This window comes from Electrophorus electricus, chromosome 7 (genome assembly GCF_041902795.1).
Source record: "Electrophorus electricus isolate QZ-2024a chromosome 7, ASM4190279v1, whole genome shotgun sequence".
NCBI classification, from domain to species: Eukaryota; Metazoa; Chordata; class Actinopteri; order Gymnotiformes; family Gymnotidae; genus Electrophorus; species Electrophorus electricus.
In genome coordinates this window covers 35,260,978-35,288,510 of record NC_137503.1, presented here as the reverse complement: position 1 = coordinate 35,288,510, position 27,533 = coordinate 35,260,978, and the positions used below count along the sequence as shown (strand labels likewise).

The window sequence follows — 27,533 nt, the reverse complement described above, 5'->3', positions numbered from 1 at the left end:
TCTCAAATGTTGCAGCGCAACAATGTATCTTTAGGGGACTACAGACGTGGTTGGGCAGGATGACTACAGCAGGCCTCACGTGTCAGCCAACACAACCACCTTCCAGGAAGGTGAGGCCCTACATGTAAAATTCACAGAATAATAAACCTCCGCTGGGGGAAGCCTAAAAGTCTTCCACTCCACACATCACTGTGGCTCAGCAACATCCTAATTAGGAACGAATGGAAATATTCCTTCCATCAGGGCCCCAGCGTAATAAAAATGTTGTGTTTAATGTAACAACACTGAAAGAGTGTGAGAAATCTTAAGACCACATTAAGTCTGACTCCTGCTTCAGTGGGGCGTGTGTGAGCACCAGGCAGGTAAGAGAAGAGCAGTCTGACCTCAGCGCCCTCAGTGTGCAGGACAGCAGCAGCACGGAGCAGGTTAGCATAAAGACGGGAGAAGAGGCCGCCACTGGGCTCCTCACAGAGGGCATCAAAGGCCTTTATCCACAAAATGGAAGAATGACAACAAAATGGAACAAAACTGATTCAAGATAAATCAAGCAAAAGCAGGAAAAATTACAAAAGCAGTTGAGGGTCTTCAAACAAGCAGCAGAATGCAGACATTTATCTGCTGCTTTTTAAAGATTCATGCGATGTGTGACATTATACAAAACACAAAAACATGAACATTGTTCAGAAAGTTCCCCTTGGAATATGCAGATCTGTATGAATGGGGTGAGACTTCAGTGCTCCGGGCGAACTGTATAAAGACCTTGATTCATCAGCCATAAGAGTGACTTGGAAACCCTGAGTCCTGACATTCACACATTCTGCAACGTCCACAACAGGGCTCAGTACGAAACTTCCAAACATACACACAAAGAAGAAAGTCTTATTACCTGTAAGTCTTGTTTAGAAAACAGAAGGTGCTGATGTTTGTCCTCAGCCCCTCCTGCTTAAACAACTCAATTCTACCATGAAAACCTGCGGGAATCTGATTTAATGAACCACGCAGCCATATTAGACATTTCAGACATGGCAATTATCTTTTTTCATACTGGCAAACATAAGATCTTTAAAAAACAAAAAAACAACAACAACCACACACACGTCTTAAATAAACAGCTTTATACTGCAAAGCACCTTGGACATCATTCTGTGTTCTTAGCATTACATAATAGCGTTATTATTACTACACGCCTGTAAAACACTGCTTCAACTTTCTTCCTACGTAATTTTTTTATATCTACTTTATATCCGATGCAATTAAGGAATGTATGTATTTATTTATTTAGAAAGGTCGTTTGGTATCAACTTTTCCCTAATAAATGAACTGCATTCACAGCATAGAGTGAGTTATCCCCGAGAGCTTTACTCACTGAACTACCAAGTTTCATAACATAACGCGAAACCGGCGCAAAAGACCTGCAGTCTCGGGGAAACCGGCGCAAAAGACGGACAGTCCACGCCAACAGCTCCAATAACAGAACGAATTTTTTTTAGCTGCAAACTGAACGGAGAAAACTATTCGGAAACGGGATGTTAAAAGTGCTTCCACAGCCCAGAGCTACTTACATGATTTCATTGAGGCTGGTCTCTGTGTACGATCATCGCCTTCCTCTGGTCCACACGCAGTCTGAAAACTTTAGAAAACTTTAGAAACTTTCCATCAACTTGTACGCCTCACGTAAGAGGATGTTATAAAAACGAACACATTATCAGGTGCTGAAATCAGGACAAGAGCTTTAAGAGCTCTCTTTGTTTGGGGCTCTTCTTTACATCGACGCTACACACACACACACAACTTGAATAACCTGTCCTCGGTTTGGGGTAGATGCAGCGGCGAGCAGGAGCGCTGTGTATGGAGCAGAGGGATGGCGCTCTCGATAGCGCCCCCAGCGCCAACGAGCGCAGTTACACCCGCAAACCTGCTGAGAGGCGCAGCGCCTCACTGGAATGGGCCCGCGGTGCCTACTAGGCTTTCGTTTGACCCCGTCACAGGCTTTTACCTGGTGAATAATTCAACATGCTAATTGCAGTCTTTACATTTGTTGCAGCAGCTTTATTAAACTTTGTGAAGGGACAGGATGATGTGAAACTTTCCACGTGCAGGATGTTGCAAAGATCAGATAACAGCGCCTTATCCAGACCGCATACACGTCACACAACTGCTGTGATAGGACTACAAATCCACCATTCTCCCATAGATATTAAAATATGTATTGTCAGAGAATATATAATGCTATTATTATTATAATGATTGTTGTTGTTATTGTTACATGACCAATCAAAAAGCAGTGAATTTGATGTTGACAAAAGAAGTGCCATCAGAATACACAATGAAGATGTGCCTTCATTCTCCTTCTTTAAAGGACCTCCGATCAGTACCATCTGGGGAGGGCGGTAGAGGGAAAACGAGACATGCTGCAGTGCGCAGTCACATGACCGCACTCAAGTGCACAGGCTGCTGGGAAGCAAGCCAGAATGCACACGGAAAATCCCACATGATTTTCATTTGCCTCCTGCTCCAGAGTGATTGACAGCAAGGAAGGAAAAGAATCAGGCAAATGCAGACGCCTGCATAGATGGGTGAGACGGCGCCCAGATAAGGGCCGGGCTGTTCTGTAGGACTGCAGCCTACGACGAGGCAATGGAGAAAACAATCTGCATCAGCACTGGCAGTTCAGTGAACCAGTTCTGAGCAGAGGACGGTCAGAACTCTCTGGGGTAACTGATTGCTTCGTGGCCACATGCAGTAAACAAGGCAGACGGGTTCACCGAGGCCAGAGCTCACGGTCATTGCTGGAGACACAATGGTGTTTCATTAGATGAAAACCCTCCGTGCTCCGTCATGCTCGTAACGTCACCAGCCTTTCATGCCGTTAGCTAGTGACTGCTTGACACACTTCTGTCCTTTCGCCAAATCAGAGGCAAACTTCACTCTTACACATTTCAGCTTCTCCAGCTTCTGTTTCTGCAGATAATAACATGTGTCTACTGAAACAGAGAAGCCTCAGGTGCCATTAACAGTGGAACAAAGGAATCAGTGCAGGTCACTAGTTTAGACAAATAAACCCAAACCAACCTGATACATTAGATAAATAAACCCAAACAAACAAACAAACCCAATACATTAGTTAAATATGCGTGAAGCAATGGGAGGAGAAAGCAACGTGACAGACATTCAAACATGCTCAGCCATCAGTAAAACCTCACGGTCCGTTCTGTGTTTTCACTCACACTGTCCATCTGCTTCACAAGGTCTTTCCACAAAAGCTGTCAGGGACGTTAAAGTGCCCTCTTTGTTAAGTCAGTTAAACAGACACCCCAATGTTCCTGTATCTGCAGTCGCATTAATGTAATTTCTCACACAAACAACCATCAACACAAATGTCAGTCAAAAGGTAACAGATCTAAAAGATTTATTGTCAATTGCAATTATACTAACAGCAAAAAAAAAAAAATCACTTTGAATTAATATGCAAACTTATTTCAAAACCCGTCCACCAGAAAATGGGTAGAGTAGTGCACGAAAGAGTCTTTTAAAAAAAGGAAAAGAAACAAAAAAAACAAAACAAAACAAAGCTCCACCCAAGATGTGGATAATTTTGCTCCAAGTAAAAAAGGCCCAAACATGTGATCACACCAACACATCCGTCCGGCCTGATTACGTCAGACTTTGTGGGGTCATAATCAATAATAGTTACCACAATAAGTTATTAATTGTGAATATTTGTTATTGGGCATTTAATTGATAGGTGTTTTTTTTTTCTCTACAAATGAACAGCTGCTACAGTCCATAGCTGAAGAGCAGATGGAGAATGGAGTGGCACTGGAGGGAGGTGGAGCGCTCTTGAGCAGAGCGGAGCACGCTTTAGAAGGGTCAGGTCAGAGATACAGTGGTCACACAGTGCCTTCATTCTTTTCCAGTGGTTAGGAGCTTCAGGGCCTTCTGTAGATTCTGCACAGCAGTGGCGACATCCTCATACTGCAGTGCACTTCCGGCGTATTTACAGTATTTCTGAGCCCGAGTGAAGTCCTCTGGTGTGAGCCGCACATCACCTGCCACAGACACACATGAAGCCAAAGGCATGAGGCGGGGTGAGGTGTTATTACTATTACTGTTGCAACATAATATCAAATGAAACCCTGTCTATCTCAGCCTGTGTCACTACTGCTGTGTCAGTAAGGCTGTGCCAATAAGGCTGTGTTAGGCAGGTGTATCAGTAAGGCTGTGTCCATAAGGCTGTGTTAGGTAGGTGTATCAATAAGGCTGTGTCAGTAAGGATGTGTTAGGCAGGTGTATCAGTAAGGCTGTGTCCATAAGGCTGTGTTAGGTAGGTGTATCAGTAAGGCTGTGTCAGTAAGGCTGTGTTAGGCAGGTGTATCAGTAAGGCTGTGTCAGTAAGGCTGTGTTAGGTAGGTGTGCTAGTAAGGCTGTGTTAGGTAGGTGCGTTAGTAAGACTGTCAGTATGGCTGTGCTAGTAAGGTGTATGTGGTTTACTGTGTACTGTGGTGTATGTGGTTTACTGTGTACTGTGGTTTACTGTGTACCGTGGTTTACTGTGGTTTGCTGTGTACTGTGGTTTACTGTGTACTGTGGTGCATGTGGTTTACTGTGTACTGTGGTTTACCCTGTACTGTGGTTTACTGTGTAATGTGGCATATGTTTTACTGTGTACTGTGGTGTATGTGGTTTACTGTGTACTGTGGCGTATGTGGTTTACTGTGGTTTGCTGTGTACTGTGGCGTATGTGGTTTACTGTGGTTTACTGTGTACTGTGGCGTATGTGGTTTACTGTGTACTGTGGTTTACCCTGTACTGTGGTTTACTGTGTAATGTAGCATATGTTTTACTGTGTACTGTGGCGTATGTGGTTTACTGTGGTTTACTGTGTACTGTGGTGCATGTGGTTTACTGTGTACTGTGGTTTACCCTGTACTGTGGTTTACTGTGTAATGTGGCATATGTTTTACTGTGTACTGTGGCATATGTGGTTTACTGTGGTTTACTGTGTACTGTGGCGTATGTGGTTTACTGTGGTTTACTGTGTACTGTGGCGTATGTGGTTTACTGTGTACTGTGGTTTACCCTGTACTGTGGTTTACTGTGTAATGTAGCATATGTTTTACTGTGTACTGTGGCGTATGTGGTTTACTGTGGTTTACTGTGTACTGTGGTGCATGTGGTTTACTGTGTACTGTGGTTTACCCTGTACTGTGGTTTACTGTGTAATGTGGCATATGTTTTACTGTGTACTGTGGCGTATGTGGTTTACTGTGTACTGTGGCGTATGTGGTTTACTGTGTATACCATATTTGTATTGTATTGTATTACATGTATAACAGTCCTGTTTAACAGCCAAAACCTTAGTCAAAAAAATCAGTGCAGAATCAGACATCTGTATGTCCTCACAGCTGCCATATTACAAACCTGAGTCCACAGACTCTGTCCACAGAACACTGGGGATGAATGTGAGTGTCTCCACACAGGACAGCCCTGTACCACCAGAACCCTCTAAATTACAGGCTGCACTGCAACTGGGCTCCTTTCCCAACACTCACCAGGAGCTGAGCGAGATTCCTGTGGCCTGAGGGAAGCTCTGCAGTCTCACAGCGCAGGGCTTGGGCCCCGTGCAGAGCTCTGCACACCACAACACAAGCCAGTCGGGGTGTCAGGGCTCTCTGCCTGAGCCTGACTGACGGTTTTACCCAAAGCCAAAAGCCAAGGGCAGGATTAATGATGTGGACAGGGACCAACCCACCACTACCACCACTGTTAGTCAAGAGCTTTCCAAACATTCTTCTAGGTCTTTCTGGGAAACTAAAGTCAGACTTAATGTTTTCTTTTACTTCTTTCTGTCTTAAAATATGACTATAATATATTTCTAATTCAAGGAATACTAGCTTCTAGTTCTGACCCCTATATAAGTGCCATATGTATGTAATAACCCACTATTACATGCAAACTGCAACACTGAAGACTAGTTTTAAATAATAGGCTAGTTTTCCTATGCTGGAGTGCTTTTAAGCTCAAACTTGCCATTGAAACAAAAACGAAAAAGCTTTAATCCTTCACCTTTACAGCAATCAACCCAGCCCCAGAGCTACATGACTGGATGTGAAGCTTGGAGTCTGACGCTAGCTGTGACCTTTGAACCCTGCGCTGCTGTGACTCCACAGCTGCTAGCACTCTCATGTTCTTTTCATCAAGCACAGGCTGTGATTATTTGGGTTTTGTTTGTGGTTGCTGCCCCCCGCTCACCACGGAAACTCAACGCCACGGCTCTACTGAGTCTAACAGCTTTATATGCACTGCCAATTTGTGCCCATGTTTGTCCTCTGTACCACTTGTAACCACAGGCATAGACAGGCCAGACCAACAGCATGGGAAAAGTGTCACACTCTGGCCTTTGGCAGACATCTGCGGCAGGTCTGGGAACAGTGTGTGGTGAGGTGGAGATGAGGACAGGATGTCTGCAGGTCTGGGAGCAGTGTGGTGAGGTGGTTGGCGTTTGTGGGCTTTCCCCTACCTGCCTGCTTGGTGTTGGTGAGAGAGACGTCAGGTGGCATGGTGCATGGGATGGTGATCGGCTTCACTGCCTCACCTGCAGAGAGGCCAGGGCTCGTGAGAACGTGTGTGAGGAAAGGCAAGACACTGCACACAGATATAAGCACCCAGCCATCTGTAACCGACGTGACTGCAGGCAGAATGAAAACAGCCTTCCTGGTCTGCTGTAAAACCATTTCCTTTTGGTTTCATCGAGCAATGTAAAGGCAGCATGAGTCAGCAACGTGTCTACAAACACGGAGCCCAACGCTGGTGCCTCAAAGATCTGAGCCCTCGTCAGGGGTTAGTAGGGGTTAGCTGGGGATTGGTGGGGATTAGTCAGGGTTTGGTGGAACAAGAAAAACAGGAAGTTCGGGGTGTATGACAGAATGAGCTCACAGGCCCAGCAGCCAGGGCCCTGTATCCCAGGGAAAATGAAACACCCAGGACAGACCCAGGACAGACCCAGGACAGACCCATAAGAGACCCGTGACAGACCCATAAGAGACCGATGCTACTTGGGTGGCTTCAACTGTAGAGGTAGGAAGAGAAACCTGGCTCATAGGATTTTGTTCAGGTACATTTGTGATCTTGTTGTTAAATTATTCATACAAAAAAGACAACAAAACAACTACAATAACCTGAACTAGATACATCTTTTTGAAATCTCAATCTCCACGATGAGTTTCTGAGAGACTTGTTAAAACTCTGTATGAGCAGAATGTCAAATTAAACAGACAACAGGAAGCCTGATTCCATGAGGACACACATCACCTCAGTCAGCACCTTCCCTTACAACATTAATACAGAAGTGTGAAACGACACCCAATTAAAACACGCTCAAACTGGCCACCTGAGGCATGTGCTCCACACACAGATGTCTGCGAAATAAATGTACCTACATGGTTACACGCAGCTTCTGCGTGTTCTGGGGCACAGTGAGTTTTGTAGCAAACGCTCCAGGTAGAGGGTGCAGATAAATGCTCCTCACCTGTGGGTCGGGGAGGCTCTGCGGGGGTGTTGGCTGGAGCGTGGGATCCAGGGGGAATCTGGAGGTTGTTGGAGGGTGGAGGCATGACGGCAGGGCTGTGGTCTGCGGGAGCCGTGCGGAACGACACCTGCGGCTGGAATCCGGCAAGAGGAGCACCACCTTCGGCTCCACCTTCAGCACCAAACTCGTCATCTGTACAAGGAGGAAGGAACCATCAGTACTGGCTCTCCACACGGCCACTTTACCTGTCAGTTTCCAATAGCGCAGGGTTCTGTTCCCATAAAAGCCCTGAGGCCTGGATCTGTGCTGGAGAGTGTTTTCCCCACATTCAATGGACAACACTTTTATCTCTGGAACAAAAAAAAGGTAAAATAAAAATGGACTTACACACAGAACAAGGTCCACCAGACCTCGATTCACTGCGGAACCCCTCTGCTGCTTCAAAAACACCTTCTGTCATTTTTTTACTCTTTACCAGAGCCTGACTTGGCTGTGCTTTCATCCTGCATTTCCATACACTAATTCTTCAATAAGCAAGGAAACATAATAATAGTCTCATAAATAAGAGGAATGAACTGTGGGATGAAGGGATTGTCTTATTCCCGCCTGTGTATTAGGGAGGGAGGAGTCGCATCACCGAAGGACTCTGGTCTTTCTCTGCGCTCTTAAATGGTGACAGAGTCACCCCAGTTTAAAAGTTAAAGCATAGGTCAAAATTCCCAAGGACACACAAACAGTGCATGTGCTGAGCTAATTCACACCTCGCACGCCAGGGACACTTCTTACATGTCGAACTATTTGCCTTGCTGCTTCCAATTTATGTTGTGAACATAAACTCCATGACAGGAGTCTCAACCTGAAGCCTGATTTCACTGTAGAAGAATGTTTCAGGGTGAATACAGAAATGCTACAGAGGAGAAGGAATGAGGGCGCAGTTAGCAAAGGGGCAGTTAGCGTCATCTAAACTACGGGCAGTTACCAAGGGGGCAGTTAGTATTATCTAGACTAGGGGCAGTTAGCATTATCTGGACTACAGGCAGTTAGCAAGGGGGAAGTTAGCCTCATCTAGACTGTGTAATGCTAACTTGCCCCTAGCACTATGTCATTTAAGACATTAAAGATTAATTCAAATAATGCAAACACGCACACATTGTCCAGTACAACTAACATATAACTAAACACACTTCGAGCCAAACCCCACCCCATGGACATACATGCAAACAAGAAATGCAGATATATTTAGGAAACAGAGGCACAAAATGTAGCTGACTAAAGTTACTGAACCATTTTAACCCATCTTGTACTTTTCTACTACAGAAACATATGCATGGAAACAGCAAGCAACACAGCTCATCCCCCAGGGCTGAAAACCTCAACACCTCTCCACCCCCAACAACCTCTATCCCCAACGCTCCCAATGCCCCACCCCCCAACACCACCCAACCCAAACACACACAAAACCCACCACCCACCACCCACCAACTTAAACCTCAATTGTTCAAGTTGTAAGTCACTTTGGATAAAAGTGTCAGCTAAATGGTCGAAATTAAAAGAATAAATATCGACAGCCCCAACCCCAAGCCCCCACAGCCCCCTAGCCAACTCCCCTTGCACTGCAGAAAACAAAGAGCAATCCCAGAAACACCACCTCGGCAGAGGCCCCCAACAAGGCCAGAATGACAGAAAACAGAGTCGCCTTAACCAACACCGCTCATAGTGGGGGACTGAGTGCCCCTGAGAAATGTCTGAGCATTAAACTTTCAGCAGTGGCATGTTGATTTGATTAGACTTTGTGGTAAAGGCACATGGGACACATCATGGATACTCCCCCACACTATATATTAAGCCCTAATGAGCCATGAAACAGCAGTAACTATCTTAAAAACTAATTTAGAATTTTATTGCTAAATCTGAAATTAACAGCAAAACAAACACTCCCCAAAAAAGAAACAAAACTAATCAAACAGATATTGAGGAAATTCCAATGATTTGTGGCTAGGACCACGGTATTTAAGACTTATTAAAATCCCAATATGCAATCTTAATGCTGACAACATATTCCTAAAACTCCTGGGTAGAATTCCTTTAGCCAAAACATTAATATTACACAACATATTTTTGCAGGCTGCAATTGTTTATGTTTGCCTACATCAGCTGCATTTAATGACGAGGTAAACATGGACTCTTACATTCCTGGACTAGCAGGGAATGAGAAAGAAATGAAAAGACATTTCTGCACTGTAGAGGGAACATAGTCTGGAGAAAGGTTGAATTTAAACATTCCCAGTATTTGTCATATTCTGTCAGGGATTTATTATCGTAACTCAGAGTAAAACAGTGTTAGATCACAGATACTTACTGCATCAGTTACACTGAGAACTTTGCAGTAAACACCACAGTTAATGGAGAAAAATCGTTCATTTACAGGTACAACTGGCCAGCTGAGAGAACAGCAGCATGTAAGGATATGATACAAACTACGAGACGGCCTGACTCCTTATGCAGTTGTAATCAGAGGTGTTATGGGTAGGTGTTTTGAGAAACGTCCCTCGGATTGTCTAGACGGTTTATGTTGATTCCTCAGATACAAGGATACAGGAAGAGACCCTTCCTGACAAATGATGGAATGACCATAGCGAAGACCTCCTGTCCAAACATGGAGTGCACAGGGAAAAATACCAAATCTAACACGAGTAAAAGAGCGTAAAACCCCCACTGTGCTCTCAGGTGAGCAGCATCTTCACAGGGCTGCCGTAGATCAGAGGGAAGTCGTTCCCAAGGCCCTGCGGATCTGGGAGCAGGGCCGCGGGATGCCTGCTGCCTTCTCACAGAAGGCTCCTTGGACTTTCACTTTAGAAGTAGTTAGAATGTCCTCAAATCATCACACCACCAGCACGCTGATCACTGACTAAATGATAGTGCCTGATTTTACCACACTCACTGATGCATGCTGACCCACAATTCATTGTCTGCCATGTTTACAAAAAATATCATCAAAAATAATTAGCGACAGAGATGGAGAGATTAAACAGATGGGAATTTCATAAAACGCAAGACAGAGGGCGAGAATGTTAAACAAAAAGACTGATCACATTTTAACAATACCTAGCATGAGCAGCAAAGACAAAGAATTTAAAAAAATATGGTAAGATTAGGTCCTGCAGATTTAACCAGAGTCAAATCTGTTATAATCCCAACTGCCAAATACTGTAATCAACCCAGAGCATGGAGGATGTTTCTTCACAGAATACCGTATCTGAAGACACCACATGTGAGAACACAAGCGTCCTGTGATAAGACCCTGAGACTCAAACCCAAGAGAATGACACCACCACCGTGGTGCACCCCATTGGAGTGGGAGAGCCAGCAGATCAGCAACAGCCTCAGTGAGAAAGAATTCAGATACAGCCATAACAGCGCTCTTGAGTAATAGCTAACCAACATTGCAAGGGCCAGTGTTACAAGAGCACGCCCTGTGCTCAGCTCACTGCCTACGACAGGCTGCATGCATGAACCTAGGGGCGACCTCATCTCCGAGACGACCCTGGTCAGGTCACGAGCAGACAGACGAGGGGAGCACGCTGGACCGTGGCCAGCCCCCCGCCACGTCACCATCACTCAGCACACGTTACCACACCACCAAACTCCTACAGCACTCACAGGAGTATGAAACTGCTTTCACAGATTAGTTAGTGAGTTATCGGAAGACAATGCAGGTGTTCATGATATGAAGCTGCTTTGAGAAGTGTGAGCAGTGCACCAGATTGTGGTAATCTGAGATTACGTAGATGTTTAATCTGCACAGCACACACTCACTGCAGACACTACACACAGCATTTACGTTGTCAGGGAAAGGATGTGAAATTCAGGCACATATGAGCCCTGCTCTTTGAAGGTAGGGTACATGTATCTCACTTTAGCAGGGGTTATAACAGGGGTTATAATGTCTGTATGTCCCCTGGTTATCCAAGTGTGTTGCTCTCCTTGTATCTGCATGAGTAACAGGAGCATGATTTCTTTATCGCAGCCTTTTCTTATTATATGCATGAAGTTTTTTTTTTATTAGTATTTTAAACACAATGAAAATGCTAAGAAATAAACCAAGTGAAAAAACACAACACTCCACATGCTCCAGATAAAACAGGCTCTTTTGTATATATATATGTGTGTGTGTGTGTGTGTGTGTGTGTGTGTGTGTGTGTGTGTGTGTGTGTGTGTGTGTGTGTTATTTAAGACTTTGATAACCTTCCGAAGGCACAGGTCATTCATTACCAGATCATTTTCACACTGTTCCGGAAGGAAGTAGCTCAGTTCCAAAAATAATCAGTCCTTGAACACATTCTCCTGGGCGACTAGAGTCTCGTACAGGCCTCTGAGAATCTGATACGCTGCCCTACATGACAACCTTTAGTACCTCGGGCTGGAGAAGGAAGTGTGACTCTGTGCTCCAGGAGGAAAGGCTGCAGCCCGGGTGTGTTTTGTTAAAAGGAGTTATATCAGAAAATACCATATGCTTCTCCTTCCATTCCGATCGGCCCAGGCTGAGGAGTCTCCCCACTCTTCAGGCAGTTGTGGATGTAGGTCGCCTTCCACCTTGCATACTTCCTGTGCTGAATGTTCTGGAGAGGGGAGGGGAGGGGAGCACCACAGTGAGAAGGATTCAGATAAGCCAAGCTAATTACTGCACAATAGGACCTGCAGGGGAAGATTAAACTGTTTGCAGGGCTTTTCACATGAATAGTGGCGTCAGATGGCGAGAGCTTCCTGCAGCTCTAGACTGTCAGCGTTTATGTGAGGGGAACTAACTGAAAATCACTCACAAGAATTAATTCTGAAAGAAAAGGTTTGGATCTTAAAAACCAGTAGAGTCACCCCAGCTCACTCTGGACACACACACACCTACAGTAGTCACCCCAGCTCACTCTGAACACACACACACACACACACGTACAATAGTTACACCAGCTCACTGTGAATGGACACATGTACAGTCAGAAGTTTGTTCCTTACTGCAAGACAATAAAAAATCAGTATGCACAAAGATTTTGATTAAAAAGCAACAATAAAAAAACAAAACCATAGTGACAGATTTCTTATTGGTCTGATATCACAATTACTTAATCCAATATTATTAAAAGGGGAGGGGGCTCTGGTACCTCTCAGGGTGCTACCTGCACACACATCAGATCTGCTCAGTCTGAAACACTCCCTTTCTGTGGGTAATCCAACACGGCCTGGCTCCCTGCGGCTCACTCAGAAACAGCTATGTAGCAGCGAGCTCCGTCTGAGGGCCCATTGTCTCAGCTGGCGTTACTCAGACAAGGCGCACTGTTAAAACAGCGCAGCCAATCTGCTCTCTACAGTGGGAAAATGTCTGGCCCTTAGGGAGAGAACAGTGCTCAATGAAACATTGTTCTTCCCTATGCACAGGTCACTTCCCTCCGTATTTAAAAAAAAAAAAGAAAAAAGAAAGAAAGAGAAGAAAAAATGTGGCCGTGGAGAGCAAAGATGATGGCACGCTGGAAAGAGAGGATGAGGGGCCAGCTCTGCTGGTGGGCCTGTGTTAGCCACACTTTCCAGACACGGGTTTCCCGAGAGTGGATGCTGGCCAAAGCTCCACTGTGAGCAGTGTGAGCGCTGAATCATGACCTTGTGGGCTTAGTGACATGCGAGCCTTACACGGTGCTGATTTCAGAAACATTGTGATTTGTTGGTGCCCCTGTAGCTCACCTGGCTGAGCTGGATTGGAGTGCCAGGGAGCACAGCGACTGATAAACGTGCAGGCTGCTCCGGAGAAGAGCGCCTGCCAAATTATGTCCATGTAATATAAATGTATTTTCTGTAGGCTTCCATTCCTGGTTTCTATTAGCTGTTGACAGACTGGGTCACTGCAGACAAGCTGCACACTTAGGTATTGTGGGAGCTTACCTCCTCTGACAGCTCACCAAACACAGTCAGCACGTCCAACAGAAGGCTTGCTGTGTAAAAAGACTTGATCATGTTCCTGGAATGAGCGATGAAAAAAATCAGATCGACAGTTGAAACAAACATCAGCAACTGCAACCCGTTATGAGGGTACAGTACATGTTGGAATAAATCCTTATAGTAAACTCACATGCTATAACGAACTGAACAGCTTACTGAGCTGTATCACACAGCTCTGAGCCATATTTAGCACTGTATTACTTTATAAATAACACTCAAGACCAAAACACTAGACACACTGCAAACTATGATAAAAACATCAGTTAAAGCATCTCCAATCAGTACGACCTCTCGCCATGAGAATCCACTGCTCAAGCGTATTTCTCATTCAGGGTTAGGGTCCACAATCATTCACCGCTGCACCCCCAGAAATAACACATTTATTGCTGGCTTATACAGGTTCAGGTTCTCATAAAGTGCGGGTGTTTCTGAAGACATGGGTGGAATAATAATCTAGTCTGTTTCTCATAATCCTGACTATCATGGTAGTGAATTTTATTTTTGATGCACTACATTTCCATATTTGGTTTTTATTATAATGATTATTGATTTATTGATGTTCTTCATGTATTCCAACAAAGGCAGCACTTTGATTCTGACAGTAATGAAGTCAGCCACTATCCCTGAGCTTGTTTTCTTGTTTTAAATATCAATTATTAGACGTGTTTGTTTAGTGTTTTTCATTTTCTTCGGGTGGTGCTGAAGTGGTGACTCAGAGGCAAACCGCCATGCTTTCGGACGGGAAAAAAGGGCAGCAGCTGTCTGTGACTTTTCTGCCCCATGATTGTGAGATACTTCACCTTTGTTTACAAGTTCTCTCACTCTGCCATGTCCATGTTTTAAATAAACCTAGAATGTTTAAATGTTGCCCTTTTAACGATGGGTGTGAGGCTCAGTTGTACAACTAAGCCAGTTTCTGGAGCCAAACGTGTGTGCCCATAAATATTCTAAAGTCTTTTTCCATCTCAGGCCACAATTAAGTTTAATATTAAGGTTTTTGTGGTTTACACTGTGCAAATAATAACAACACCCCCACCCCCACAGAAAATACAAAGAATAAATCACAGAAACATATGGGGCATTTGGGTCTGGACCCCTCAGTGGGACCGTAGAGGTCTGGTGGGGGTCAGGACCCCTCAGTGGGACCCTGCCAGGCTGTTGGTTCCTTGGCACCCCTCAGCCGCTGCAGCCCTGCATGTGAGGTCACTGCCCACAGCAGCAGCTGTTAGGGTATACCTGTCTACTCCACGCCAGATACCCCCTCCCCTGCCCCATCAAAGCCCTGCATACAGCCAGCCTTTGTTGCTAATTTTAGCCCTGCTGTTCATTCCCAAAATGCACCTTGACAACGGTGGGAATATTTGGTCTCATGGTACAGGAGATTAAATTGGGGGGGGGGGGGGGGGGTATAAACGTAAAAAAATTCAAGAGTATGAGGGGCAGGGCTCTTACTTGTGGAAGCGGCCTGAACGATCTTCGTTGTCTGCATAGAGGAACATTTTTAAGGCATAATTTTCAATGTGGGCATTGCCGACGATCTCCTGGGAGATGGATTCATTATCGGCGAGTTCCTTCTTCATCTGCAACAAAACACAAAATGCTTTCCTGAAGTTCCAGACATGAACAAGTAGGAAAAACCCAACCCAGCTAGAGGGGAGTGTTCAGCAGGGACGATCGTGCCATCCAGGAAGGCTTAACGTTTCTCAGAGGTCCTAAGCTCAGAGCTCAGCTCAAACTTCACATGTGCCATAAAGAGAAGCCTGTCTGCCTCCACGGTGGGTCAAACTCCAGCGAAAGCTGTTCTCAGAAACCTGCACCTCCATGACTCATCGATTCCTGGGACACATCAGTCACTTAGCAAGGTGTAATTAAGAGCAGAGAGGGGGCTGCTCCAGGGAGATGCCCTCGCACTGTTAGTGGACTCACACGTAGCCGTGACAGCACAATTCCGCACTGATCCTGAGGAAAGAGTCCCCACGGCCCCTCGTCACACTGGGTGCAGCGTAGCATGGGTAATAAAGCAGCCTGTTACCTGACACTGCTGTCACCATTAACTCCAATTGCCTTCAGCAACATGTCTAATGAGATACTTGTTGTGTTTTCTTTTTGTGGGTATGTTGTCTCCTTAGGATTTTTTGCTATATTATGATGCTACTGGCTAAACTACTACTGAGGCACATTAGCTCCTCTGAGAAACTGAATTAAGCACATTTGTAGTGCTGTCTCTGCCCTGATATATACATCTATGTACCTGTGTGTATGTCAACCTTAAACTGAAATAGAACATCAGTGCTCAGGTCTGTGACGTAGTTTGTAATGTCAGCGTTCAGGTCTGTGACATAGTTTGTAATGTCAGCGTCCAGGTCTGTGACGTAGTTGGTAATGTCAGCGTCCAGGTCTGTGACGTAGTTGGTAATGTCAGCATTCAGGTCTGTGACGTAGTTGGTAATATCAGCGTTCAGTTCTGTGACGTAGTTTGTAAGGTCAGCGTTCAGGTCTGTGATGTACTTTGTAATGTTAGTGTTCAGGTCTGCGGTATAGTTTGTAAGGTCAGGGGTGAGGTCTGCGATATAGTTTGTAAGGTCAGGGGTCAGGTCTGTGGTATAGTTTGTAATGTCAGCATTCAGGTCTGTGGTATGGTTTGTAATGTCAGTGTTCAGGTCTGCGATGTAGTTTGTAAGGTCAGGGGTCAGGTCTTTGGTATAGTTTGTAAGGTCAGGGGTGAGGTCTGCGATGTAGTTTGTAAGGTCAGGGGTCAGGTCTGTGGTATAGTTTGTAATGTCAGCATTCAGGTCTGTGGTATGGTTTGTAATGTCAGTGTTCAGGTCTGCGATGTAGTTTTTTTAAGGTCAGTGTTCAGGTCTGCGATGTAGTTTGTAAGGTCAGTGTTCAGGTCTGCGATGTAGTTTGTAAGGTCAGTGTTCAGGTCTGCGATGTAGTTTGTAAGGTCAGTGTTCAGGTCTGCGATGTAGTTTGTAAGGTCAGTGTTCAGGTCTGCGATGTAGTTTGTAAGGTCAGGGGTCAGGTCTGTGGTATAGTTGGTAATGTCAGCGTCCAGGTCTGTGACGTAGTTGGTACTGTCAGCATTCAGGTCTGTGACGTAGTTGGTAATATCAGCGTTCAGGTCTGTGACGTAGTTGGTAATGTCAGCGTTCAGTTCTGTGACGTAGTTGGTAATGTCAGCGTTCAGTTCTGTGACGTAGTTTGTAAGGTCAGCGTTCAGGTCTGTGACGTACTTTGTAATGTTAGTGTTCAGGTCTGCGGTATAGTTTGTAAGGTCAGGGGTGAGGTCTGCGATATAGTTTGTAAGGTCAGGGGTCAGGTCTGTGGTATAGTTTGTAATGTCAGCATTCAGGTCTGTGGTATGGTTTGTAATGTCAGTGTTCAGGTCTGCGATGTAGTTTGTAAGGTCAGGGGTCAGGTCTGTGGTATAGTTTGTAATGTCAGCATTCAGGTCTGTGGTATGGTTTGTAATGTCAGTGTTCAGGTCTGCGATGTAGTTTTCTAAGGTCAGTGTTCAGGTCTGCGATGTAGTTTGTAAGGTCAGTGTTCAGGTCTGCGATGTAGTTTGTAAGGTCAGTGTTCAGGTCTGCGATGTAGTTTGTAAGGTCAGGGGTCAGGTCTGTGGTATAGTTTGTAATGTCAGGGGTCAGGTCTGTGGTATAGTTTGTAATGTCAGTGGTCAGGTCTGCGATGTAGTTTTCTAAGGTCAGTGTTCAGGTCTGCGATGTAGTTTGTAAGGTCAGTGTTCAGGTCTGCGATGTAGTTTGTAATGTCAGGGGTCAGGTCTGTGGTATAGTTTGTAATGTCAGTGGTCAGGTCTGTGGTATAGTTTGTAATGTCAGTGGTCAGGTCTGTGGTATAGTTTGTAATGTCAGTGGTCAGGTCTGTATAGTGGTATAGTAATGGAAGGCCTAGACTTTCCCTGTGAGATGTTCCAGTCTGTTAGAAGGCCTCGAGTTTCCCTGTAAAAACACTGGTCCCATTTCATCAGGTGCAGCACACACACCTAAAGAGCTTTACTGTTTGTGTCCAGATCCTGTCTCTGCCATGGCAGCCTCGGGATTTATTAGAAGCCCCTCAAGACAGACGGACAAGGGAGTCGTTTTAAACTCGCGGAACAAAACACTGAACACGTGTCCCAGGAGAGCTGCTGATATTAGCATGGACAGTAAATATGATCTGTCCTATTATTTCTCAAGATCCTTTAAGTTTTTTATTATTATCTAATAACTTGAGGATATGATATCACAAGTTCTGACTACAGAACTTAAAAATAAAAGGTACAGCCAGCGACTTGGTAGAATCTAGCAATTTTGAAACCCAACATCCATATAAATGCACCCCTTCCCTTTAGTGTTCCCTCCAAACCTCCCAGCACTGAGAAGTGCTCAGAAATGACTTTGCCCATATTGTGGGGATGGTCACAGCATGTCTGCCTCCTGTGATCAGTGCAGGATGGGAAGAGAAGCTTGCCAAATGTTACAGGTGTTCAGACTTCAATCGCTGATCCTACCTTTAATGCAAAGAATCTTTGAAATTCCAATTTGACATATTACAGACACATGTAAAGTACATAAGCATACTGCAAATGGTGTTTCACCACAGGACATTTGTGAATAACGCCCTGTAAACTGTATTAGGGATGCAAAATTAAACATTACTCTTATTTTTAATTTCAGTTTGATAAGCAGGCGTATCCCTGATCAGGCTTTAGACACTTTTCATTAACGTTCAATTACGTGTGTGGTAAGCACACTTCTGAAATATGTTCAGGATAAAAACAAAGGAAGAACCCTTATTTTCCTGGGACCAATAAAGCTCTATCTACCTAGCCTATCTGCTGGGATCAGACAACTTCAGAATCGGAGTCGGGCACCCATACAAGGAAAGTGTCTTTGGTTACATGGCAAAGCTGCCGTAGGATGAGTGTCCTCAGTCGACCTTCCCATGGGAGAGCAGGAAGAGAGGATGCCTTCAAGTGAAAAGTGCTAAATGTGACTTCATTTAAAGGTACTATATGTGACTTCATTTAAAGGTGCTATAAAGGACTTCATTTAAAAGTGCTAAATGTGACTACATTTAAATGTGCTATATGTCACTACATTTAAAGGTACTAAATATGATTACATTTAAAGGTGCTAAATCGGAATACATTTAAAAGCTCCTGTCAGGCAATGCTAGTAAGTGAGCAGCCTTTTTAAAGGTGATCAAATCTTTTTTTAGTTTTTCCAAATCCCTCTTACAAAAAAAAAAAAAAACACAAACAAATGAGATTATTGGTAAATTCTAGGACTTCAGCTAAAGAAAACAACGTTTGAAACATTTTTCAGTCTTGAGCTACACCAAGAGATCATAAGAGATGTGGCAGCATCTCCTGTGTTTTACTATGTGAGAATGACATTTCATGCCAAGCTTCTGCTAAGAGATCTATGTCACTAATTAAAATCCTTGCTAAACCAAAATGAACCCCAGCTCTAAGACCTTCCACCTACATGTACTCACACAGCTAGCTGGAGCCTTTGTCTGTTATTGTATTCTGTTGCTGTGACATTTAACAAACTGCACCAAAACAACAGTGGAACCAGAGCTCCCACATGCCTACCAGCCTGGCCTAACAGGGGAACTTGCTTGCAATTGTCCCTCAGAATAACAACAAATATTATTTTGTGGTAGTTTCCATGCGTGGAGAGCCATAAGCCAGGAGAATATGGTGTCCTTAATGTGAGGGTCACCTGCTAGTGACCACCATGTCCTATAGTACAGTACTAAATAACAAACAGGTACAGCACAGTGAATAACAGATATCAGACTTGGTTCCAGACAGTATGAGGGTGTATTTTAACTCTTCTAGATCAAAAGAATGTTTTGAGACAGGTTATATGAATTTATTATTCATTATGTAAGCTTATCCTAGTAATATCAGAGGCGAGCTCAAAAGCTAATTTTACCGTCTCCAACTGATCCATTAGTTTCATAAGAAACTTTCGACTTTCTGGGGTTTTACTGTCCAGTTTCATTCCTGTCTGCATGGCATACAGGCGACCTGAAACACAAAAATCAGAATATCAGCACTTAGACTTCTGAAAACTTTTAAACCAAATAAAACAAATTCAGTATTATGCAGCAGACTACTACTACTACTACTACTAATAATAATAATAATAATAATAATAATAATAATAATAATAACAACAACAACAATAATAATAAATCTAAAACTAATCTGATTAAATCTAAGGCAGAACCAGTAGCATATAAATGTTCAAGACAACAACTAACTAGAACGACTACAGACCACTGACAACCACTACTAATCACTACAGACCACTGTCCTGTTCTTTATTGCACATTCAGTATTTTGGGAGAGTAGAGGACAGTTGAAAACATGCCCAGAGATCTGAGGAAAGTGGCACCCACCCTCCAGCCTTTACTGGGGCACATCTGGACACAAGCTCTGAATAATGAAACAGGGTTAACATGTCGAACAGCCCTGAACACCCCACCGCCTAAACACTTGGCCCCCCGAACACGCGGCCCCCTGAACACATAGTCCCTGAACACGCGGCCCCCCGAACACGCAGCTGTTTATATCACGAACACGACCCAGAGAGGTCACTACATTTCAGAAGTACAGTCAGCACCCTTCACATGAACAGCCTTGTGAGGACTCATCAGTGACTGACAGGTCAAGACTTCACTCAGCAGACTTCAATACACCAGTGTAAGTTTCACAGACCTCTGCTGTATAGCTATAAATGCTGAACATGAGAAGTGGTTGTTCATTAGAAATCCAGGTGGCTGGCAAGCAAGGTTTTAATTACAAGCTGTCAGGAAGGAAAGAAGATCTATGCCCTTAATTCGGCAGAGAGTTTTGAACGTTTACAAAGAGCCTTCGGTCTGCACCCTCAGGGACATCATCCACTAATGAAGACAAGATCTATATCCTGTCCTTTCACCAATTAAAAGACTCACACAATTCAATTTTCTCCCTAAGGAAATTAAAACATTGAGGCTTTTTCCAAGCTTACCTGACCATGACTTCAGGTTTGTGTGACCAGGTAACATATCCTTCTTATATACCCCACCATATTAATTAATGAGGGACGTACATTGCATTTCGTGGAATGGGCTAATGATCAAATGTTAATACTACATTACACATGCATGTTTAAAAATAAAGTAGAAAATATTTGTTAAGAATTAATGCTGTCTGTGTTTTTACGTCTTCTCCTACTTTCGGCCTGCTGGAGCTGGAAATTTGACAAGGTTTTCTGTGTCCAGAGCCCCACTGTGGTGCAGACAACCAGTACAGTGGCATGTTTCTAGGTCTCTGCTCTAAATGCTACACATTGAGAAAAAGACACAGTTTAAAGTCACTAATCCAACTCAGAGTTCTACAGTCATTACACAGCAAAACATACTGAACTGGTAATTACAACTTCCTAAGGGAAGCATGAAAAAGCAAAGCCAGGTGTCTAGGGGCGCTGTGTCTGGAGCGGCTCCAGCCGGCCTGCTGAGTCTCATAAAGATGTTTGTCTGAGGCAGCTCCAGGAAGAGAGAAAGCCCACCAAAAAAACACTGGATGAGTTTGAAACGAATTAGAGAATTCTAATTATACCGGAGGAATACTTCAGTTATGCTTGTTTTATATTCCTGATGCGCAATCAAAATGTTTTTTTTTCCCTTTTCCAAATTAAAATTTAAAAAATTGAAATCTACATTTAGATGTCAGTAGCTGAGCCAAAATGCCCAATGATCCTGCTCCTGTGTTAACTAACGGAATCTCTAGTACTTATTGTAGTGTATTACTGCACTGATGTTGACTGCTCCTATGTTGACTAACTCTAGCACTTATTGTTAAATCCACTGATTGCTGCCTGAGTTTATATATAGGCACCAGCATTGATCCCTGTATTTCTACAGTATTCTATTTCATTGGTATATTGGGCTCTAACCTACTGTACTGGCTAGGATGTATTCTATGAGGAAATGACAAAGCATTTTTGTAAGTTGCTCTGGATAAGAGTATCTGCTAAATGCAATAAATGTAAATGTAAAAATGCTAGACAAACATCTATAAAGTGTTTTTTCAGACGTCTGCATTAAAGGTTTAGACTGCAAAGCACAGCAGTGCTTTGATTGGCCCAAACCAGGATGCAGAATAATGCCTGAGGGAAAAGGTGCCTGCTACACATTTATCACCATCAGAGCAGGCGTATCCTCCACTAAATTCAAATCAGGACTGAAAATATAGTCCAGGATGCACTTGGGTTAATGTCACAGGTTTACAAGACCCAAGACACTCCAAGACTGATACTACTTAGATCATGTTAAATGACTGAAGCCTGTTACGAGTTTTGGAGCCATTGTTAAAGGTGTAATAATATATTCAGCCTGAAAAAAACATACTAGATACTAGACTGAGCCAGTATCATCTGGGGAAGAGAACTGCCTCTTTCAGCATTTAAAGACTAGAATATAATGCCTAAGAATATATACATCTGTTACATCCTTTACATTTTTAAAACACACAAGTTGTTTAAAAAGGGAACATATAATGAAAGTTTTTCATATGCATAAAAACTGTTGTAACTGCACTACTGTACTAACAAAGGGTGAATTAAAATATTTGTAACATCATGTCATATTGAAATATTCATGAACACATCATGCCATCTCTTCCTAAAAGTAGCTCTGAAACGTCTTCTGGATTGGACTCAAAATATTCAGCGAGCACAGGGACCATTTAAGGGGTTACTATGATTCTGGAGAATTCCCACATCGGTCAAGAATGTCATAGTCTTGGACATAAGTATTACCATGTTCCACCCTGAGACCATGGCACTGAACAACAGTTTAAAATATGAACCCAACACTAAACTGGTTGGTTAACACAGAGCCATTAGCAGCCATTTACAGATGGTTGGATACCTACTTTACATTTACAGATGGTGGGATACCTACTTTACATTAACATTTACAGATGGTTGGATTTGCCAGAGGCCCTTGTCCAGAGCCACTTACAGAGATGTAAACGTTTTGTAATCAATTACACATCCTTGTGTGAGCACAGATAGGCTTAGTGTCAACAATATAATCAGGCAGGCGATCTTGAGAGAAGACAAACAACTGTTTGTTTGTTTTTAAGAGCTCATTTAAGTGAAGAGGTGAGTGATTCAGTAAGAAAGAAAAGACAATGATGGAGACTGTCCGACACTTATGTTTTCTCTGAAACGTTCCTTCAACATGTTTGAACTTTGGGCTGTTGGTACAGGAGCAGGAGAAAAGAAGAGGTTCAATGATGCTCCATCAGCACTCAGCACAACAGGATGACAGGAGCCAGGAAAAGCTCCGCTTTGGCCAACTCTTCCCTGTCCTATTTACTTCCTTGAAGAATAACCCACTTCGGTCACCATGGCGACCAATTTGGAGAGGTCTGATGTCCATTACTGAACATCACAGTGTGCAGTAACAAAGCTCTCCTTTGTGACATCATGAAGCCTTTCTGCTTAACATCCAGTTTTCCTCAACTGAGACAGAGCAACACTGAAACCATTCAGAATGCACAGCCTAAAAAACATAATTCACTTCAGCCCTGGTTAGCCTTGGTCATCTGTTTATGAAACACATTTGAGTGTGAGAAGCTTCGACAAGGCTGTTAGATGAAGGGCAGCTCTATCTTCGCTTTGCCTGGTTCTGAGACGCGTAGTTTGGAACTGAAAGCAGACGTTTAAACAGCTTCTTGCTGTCCTGCTGGCATTCACTACACTGTAATTTTAACTTAACTAAATTACAACTGGAGTGTGTTTGGAACATGACAGTGGCTTACTACAAGGTACAGGATAACCATCAACACCGTAACCTGAGCCGGTACAAGAGGCTGAGTAGTCCCCCATGAGTCGTGGCAAAATAAACTTCAACGTAAGCTTGACGTTTGACGGACGTCTTGTGGGGACGAACGCAAGTGTTTTCACCGACATCTGCAGCAAGGACAGTTCTGAATTGTATATTCAGGAATGCCAGCCCTCGCAGCCTGCTCTCTCTATTACAACGGACTCATTATGCTTCCTCAGCTCGGCTCCAGGACTGGATGAAGTCCAGGAAGCCGAATGGGAACCATGTCAGAGAGAGTGGCCTTTCCATAGGTCTCCAGCACAGTATCAGTCTGGCCAAACAGCGTTAAAACACACCACTCCACATGTGAGAATCTGTCACTAAAAACAGGACATCTATTACTGTAGTGTTAATAGATCAATCACTCAGATGTAATTTTCCAGTACTCATAATTATAATGCTGTCTGAAAAATAACATATGACAGTGTCAATGAACACAAACACCTTAGTGACTCCCTGTTATTCTGCCTTGAAAGAAAGCACAAGAGACTGGCTTTCCTTTGTCCAATGATAGTGCTTCCCTAAATAACATTTCAGCCCTGTAAGACTTAAAAACAGTGAGACAGCCAGAGAGAGGGAGAACTCATGATACCCCACCTTATTCATATTTTACATTTCCTTAATATAACAGATTACTATAAAAAATAATGTTAAGAAGAGAACAACAACTTCAGGCCACAACATTTCTGGAAACAAGCAAAGGCAACCCCAGCACCTTTCTAATGAAGCCCAGAAATGTCAGTGCTGCCCTCCAGTGGTACACCCAGCACTTGCCATCTCTCAAAGAGGAAGCCATTTAAAATGATCACCCATGGTGAACAGTGCAGACCATTTAAAACGATGGTCCACAGTGAACAGTGCAGACCATTTAAAACGATGGTCCACAGTGAACAGTCCAGACCATTTAAAACGATGGTCCACAGTGAACAGTCCAGACCATTTAAAACGATGGTCCACAGTGAACAGTCCAGACCATTTAAAACGATGGTCCACAGTGAACAGTCCAGACCATTTAAAACGATGGTCCACAGTGAACAGTCCAGACCATTTAAAACGATGGTCCACAGTGAACAGTCCAGACCATTTAAAAGATGGTCCACAGTGAACAGTCCAGACCATTTAAAACGATGGTCCACAGTGAACAGTCCAGACCATTTAAAACGATGGTCCATAGTGAACAGCCCAGACCATTTAAAACGATGGTCCATAGTGAACAGCCCAGACCATTTAAAACAATGGTCCATAGTGAACAGTCCAGACCATTTTATTTTGTTTATTTTGCTTCCCAAACAAAATAGTTTCTTTTATGCAGAATTTAGAATTGTTCTACCATATATAGTTTATGAGTGACACAAAAATGTTATATATTACTTATTCATAAATAAGACTGTTATTACACTAAAAATATGGACAAAGTTACTTCTAAAAGTAACACTTTGTTACTTTTACGCAGTCGGCATTTAGCAGATACTCTTATGCAGAGCGACTTACAAAAGTGCTTTGTCATTTATACAGAATACATCCTAGTCAGTAGAGTACATCAAAGATTGTCACACAGCAGTATGTTATATAGTGTATTGTTTTGTTATATAGTATAGTAGAGTATGTTATATAGTATATTGTATCCTATAATATCTTGTAATTCTAACCAGAGGCCTTGCTGCATGTCCTCATGACTACAATATAAGAATTCTGACATTACCCAGCCTTAAATAATAAGAAATAATTTACACATTTCCACTCACAGATACAGCAACTAAATCAAACACGGTGGCATGCAGACATATTTGGCAAAAGTAAATATGAACAGAAAACATACTGGTAGCCCTGTACTAACATCTGGAGCAGGTCAGAGTGGAATGACATTTTCTGAAACTTTGAGTAAAATCAGATGTCCCATAGTCCATTTACATCTAAATTTAGCATAGTGGTCCTGTCAGCTTGGCCCTGTCATCCTGTCATAGTGGTCCTGTTTTCCTGTCATAGTGGTCCTGTCATTCTGTCATAGTAGTATTGTCATCCTGTCATAGTGGTCCTGTCATCCCATCAGTTGTCCTGTCATCCTGTTTTAGTGGTATTGTCATCCTGTCTTAGTGGTCTTGTCATCCCATCAGTTGTCCTGTCATCCTGTCTTAGTGGTATTGTCATCCTGTCATAGTGGTCCTGTCATCCCACCAGTTGTCCTGTCATCCCACCAGTTGTCCTGTCATCCTGTCTTAGTGGTATTGTCATCCTGTCCTTGTGGTCCTGTAATGGTCACCTGCACAAAGCAAAGCATCCCATAACACCACTCCAAATGCTGATTAAATAATTAGTGACAAAACAAACTGACAGAACAGTCTACTCCCGTGACTTTAACTTTTGCGAATATGATTATTCACAAGTTTACCATCAATAAACAAATGGGAAATTTTTTTTTAATCTTTTGCAGCCAACAATGGAAAATCACAGACTATAAATGTAAAGACAACTAAAAAAAGTTTAGTAAGTCAAGTGCATAAAAGATACGCTTTATTAATCCATTTTAATATAAACCTTTGTATTCTAATATATGTATTACTAAAATAATGCATAATAGAACTTTAATTTTCAGTGTTCTAAAGACCTGCACACTCTAGGAATTAAACACTGTGTATGGCCAACAGTATTAAGACATTTTGTGGAGATATTAACTTTTTTTCACGTTTTTAAATATGGTCAACAGTATTAAGAGATGAGGTTTGTGGAGATATAGAGATATTCACATTTTTCTACTTTCTCAGGAGAAAGACTCATTACAATAAGTCATATAACGGTGACGTCCACGCTCTCTGGTATGCCTTTATTAATGTAGTCAGGGTCAAGAAATTATCTGGAGTTAAATATTTGTCGCTACCTCTATATGCAGACAATATAATATTTCATTTTTACTTATTGTTGATGTATAATATACATCATCGATGTATAATAATACATCAAAATACATCATCGTCTGATGACTTCTCCCACACACCCTTTAAACAAAAGCCACCCTACCTGAAAAACTGGATGTTGTCATTACCGCAGACCTTCTGCGCTGGAACTTTGCTAGGTTAACTAGGTACTAAACTTAAATGAACATGAGTTCATTTACACTGTATATAAGAAACTCATGGGTGTATTACTGTATTGCCTTATAACAATAGCTAGGTTATAATTTGTAAATATTAAAGTTTACTTGGTTAGCTTAGTTATCTTTAGTTATATTTAGCTTAGTTGGCATGAGTCAGCCACTATCCCTCAGAGACTATACCACAGAAACTAGATACCGAGATAGCAAGCTAAGCTCCAATCTACTATAACTAGCTGGTTGTGTATGGTTAGGTTAGGATTAGTTAGGGTTAGGTAGGGTTAGGGTCAGGTTAGGGTCAGGTAGGGTTAGGTTAGGGTCAGGTAGGGTTAGGTTAGGATTAGTTAGGGTTCGGTAGGGTTAGTTTAGGATTAGTTAGGGTTAGGTATGGTTAGGTTAGGATTAGTTAGGTTAGGATTAGGTAGGGTTAGGTTAGGATTAGTTAGGGTTAGGTAGGGTTAGGTTAGGATTAGTTAGGGTTAGGTTAGGGTCAGGTAGGGTTAGGTTAGGTTAACCCGGCTGTTCTGGTTCTGATCCTAGGAAAGCCGGGTAACGTTATCAGACATCAGAGACCTCAGGATATAGGAGCGACTGCGATTATGTTAAATGTTACGCTAGTTCTTTAACGTCAACCCATATTGTTTAGAGGAAGATACACGAGAAGAGGACATGCTGAAATCAATAATTATATCCATAAACTAGTGAGTTAACGTTAGTGAGCTGGCAGGGCGGCTAGCGTCAGCCAAGCCATATCAGGCTACTGGCTAGCGGGCTAGCTGGCTTGCTAACGTTAGCTAGCTACTGTATGAACATGGAGAAATGCCAAACTCACAATAATAAGCAACGACGGGGTCTCTCTTCTCATGCTCCTGGGCAGTCCTTAAGTGGTGCTGAACAGCCTTTAACTGCGGTGGGACAGCCGTCATCTCAGACTCCTCTCATGTAAAGATATATTTACAAGATCTAAACCGAGCAAAAACACAACAAAGATGACAAGCGCACAAGAATGAGCTTCTTCCGCATTTGCGCAGTCCA

The 27,533-nt window shown here is 43.1% G+C and overlaps 2 protein-coding genes across 22 annotated transcripts in view; both read right to left on the bottom strand.

Moving 5' to 3' along the window:
* Window positions 1–1,556, bottom strand: part of adgrg6 (adhesion G protein-coupled receptor G6) — a 44,498-nt gene extending 42,942 nt beyond the window's left edge. For 11 of the 20 annotated variants that reach the window (XM_081717890.1, XM_081717893.1, XM_081717894.1 and 8 more), the window contains exon 1: window positions 384–1,553. In XM_081717890.1, the coding sequence (XP_081574016.1) occupies window positions 384–478 (95 nt within the window). In that variant the 5' untranslated portion in view covers window positions 479–1,553. Of the gene's footprint in view, window positions 1–383 lie in introns of all 20 variants that reach the window. The other 9 variants (XM_081717884.1, XM_081717885.1, XM_081717888.1 and 6 more) reach the window with 2 other exon arrangements.
* A 1,836-nt stretch (window positions 1,557–3,392) lies between these two features.
* On the bottom strand, window positions 3,393–27,533 carry vta1 (vesicle (multivesicular body) trafficking 1). Of its 2 annotated transcripts, XM_035524247.2 has the most exons (8): window positions 27,331–27,532; window positions 19,465–19,559; window positions 14,966–15,093; window positions 13,457–13,532; window positions 12,036–12,147; window positions 7,529–7,720; window positions 6,521–6,595; window positions 3,393–4,049 (listed from the first exon to the last, which is right to left on the bottom strand). In XM_035524247.2, exons 1-8 carry the CDS (start codon window positions 27,422–27,424, stop codon window positions 3,904–3,906), a joined length of 918 nt encoding a protein of 305 aa, XP_035380140.1. In that variant the 5' UTR covers window positions 27,425–27,532; the 3' UTR covers window positions 3,393–3,903. The 2 variants fall into 2 exon arrangements, with proteins under 2 accessions (XP_035380140.1, XP_035380141.1); XM_035524248.2 differs by lacking the exon at window positions 6,521–6,595 and having other exon boundaries at window positions 27,331–27,533.

Excerpts from the sequence above, each read along its gene's own strand:
- vta1 (XM_035524247.2), bottom strand. The coding sequence starts at position 27,424 with ATGACGGCTGTCCCACCGCAGTTAAAGGCTGTTCAGCACCACTTAAGG. Across the intron at positions 15,094-19,464 it reads TAATGGATCAGTTGGAGACG|ATGAAGAAGGAACTCGCCGA; the intron begins GTAAAATTAGCT and ends GTTTTGTTGCAG. Across the intron at positions 13,533-14,965 it reads CGTTCAGGCCGCTTCCACAA|GAACATGATCAAGTCTTTTT; the intron begins GTAAGAGCCCTG and ends CGCTCATTCCAG.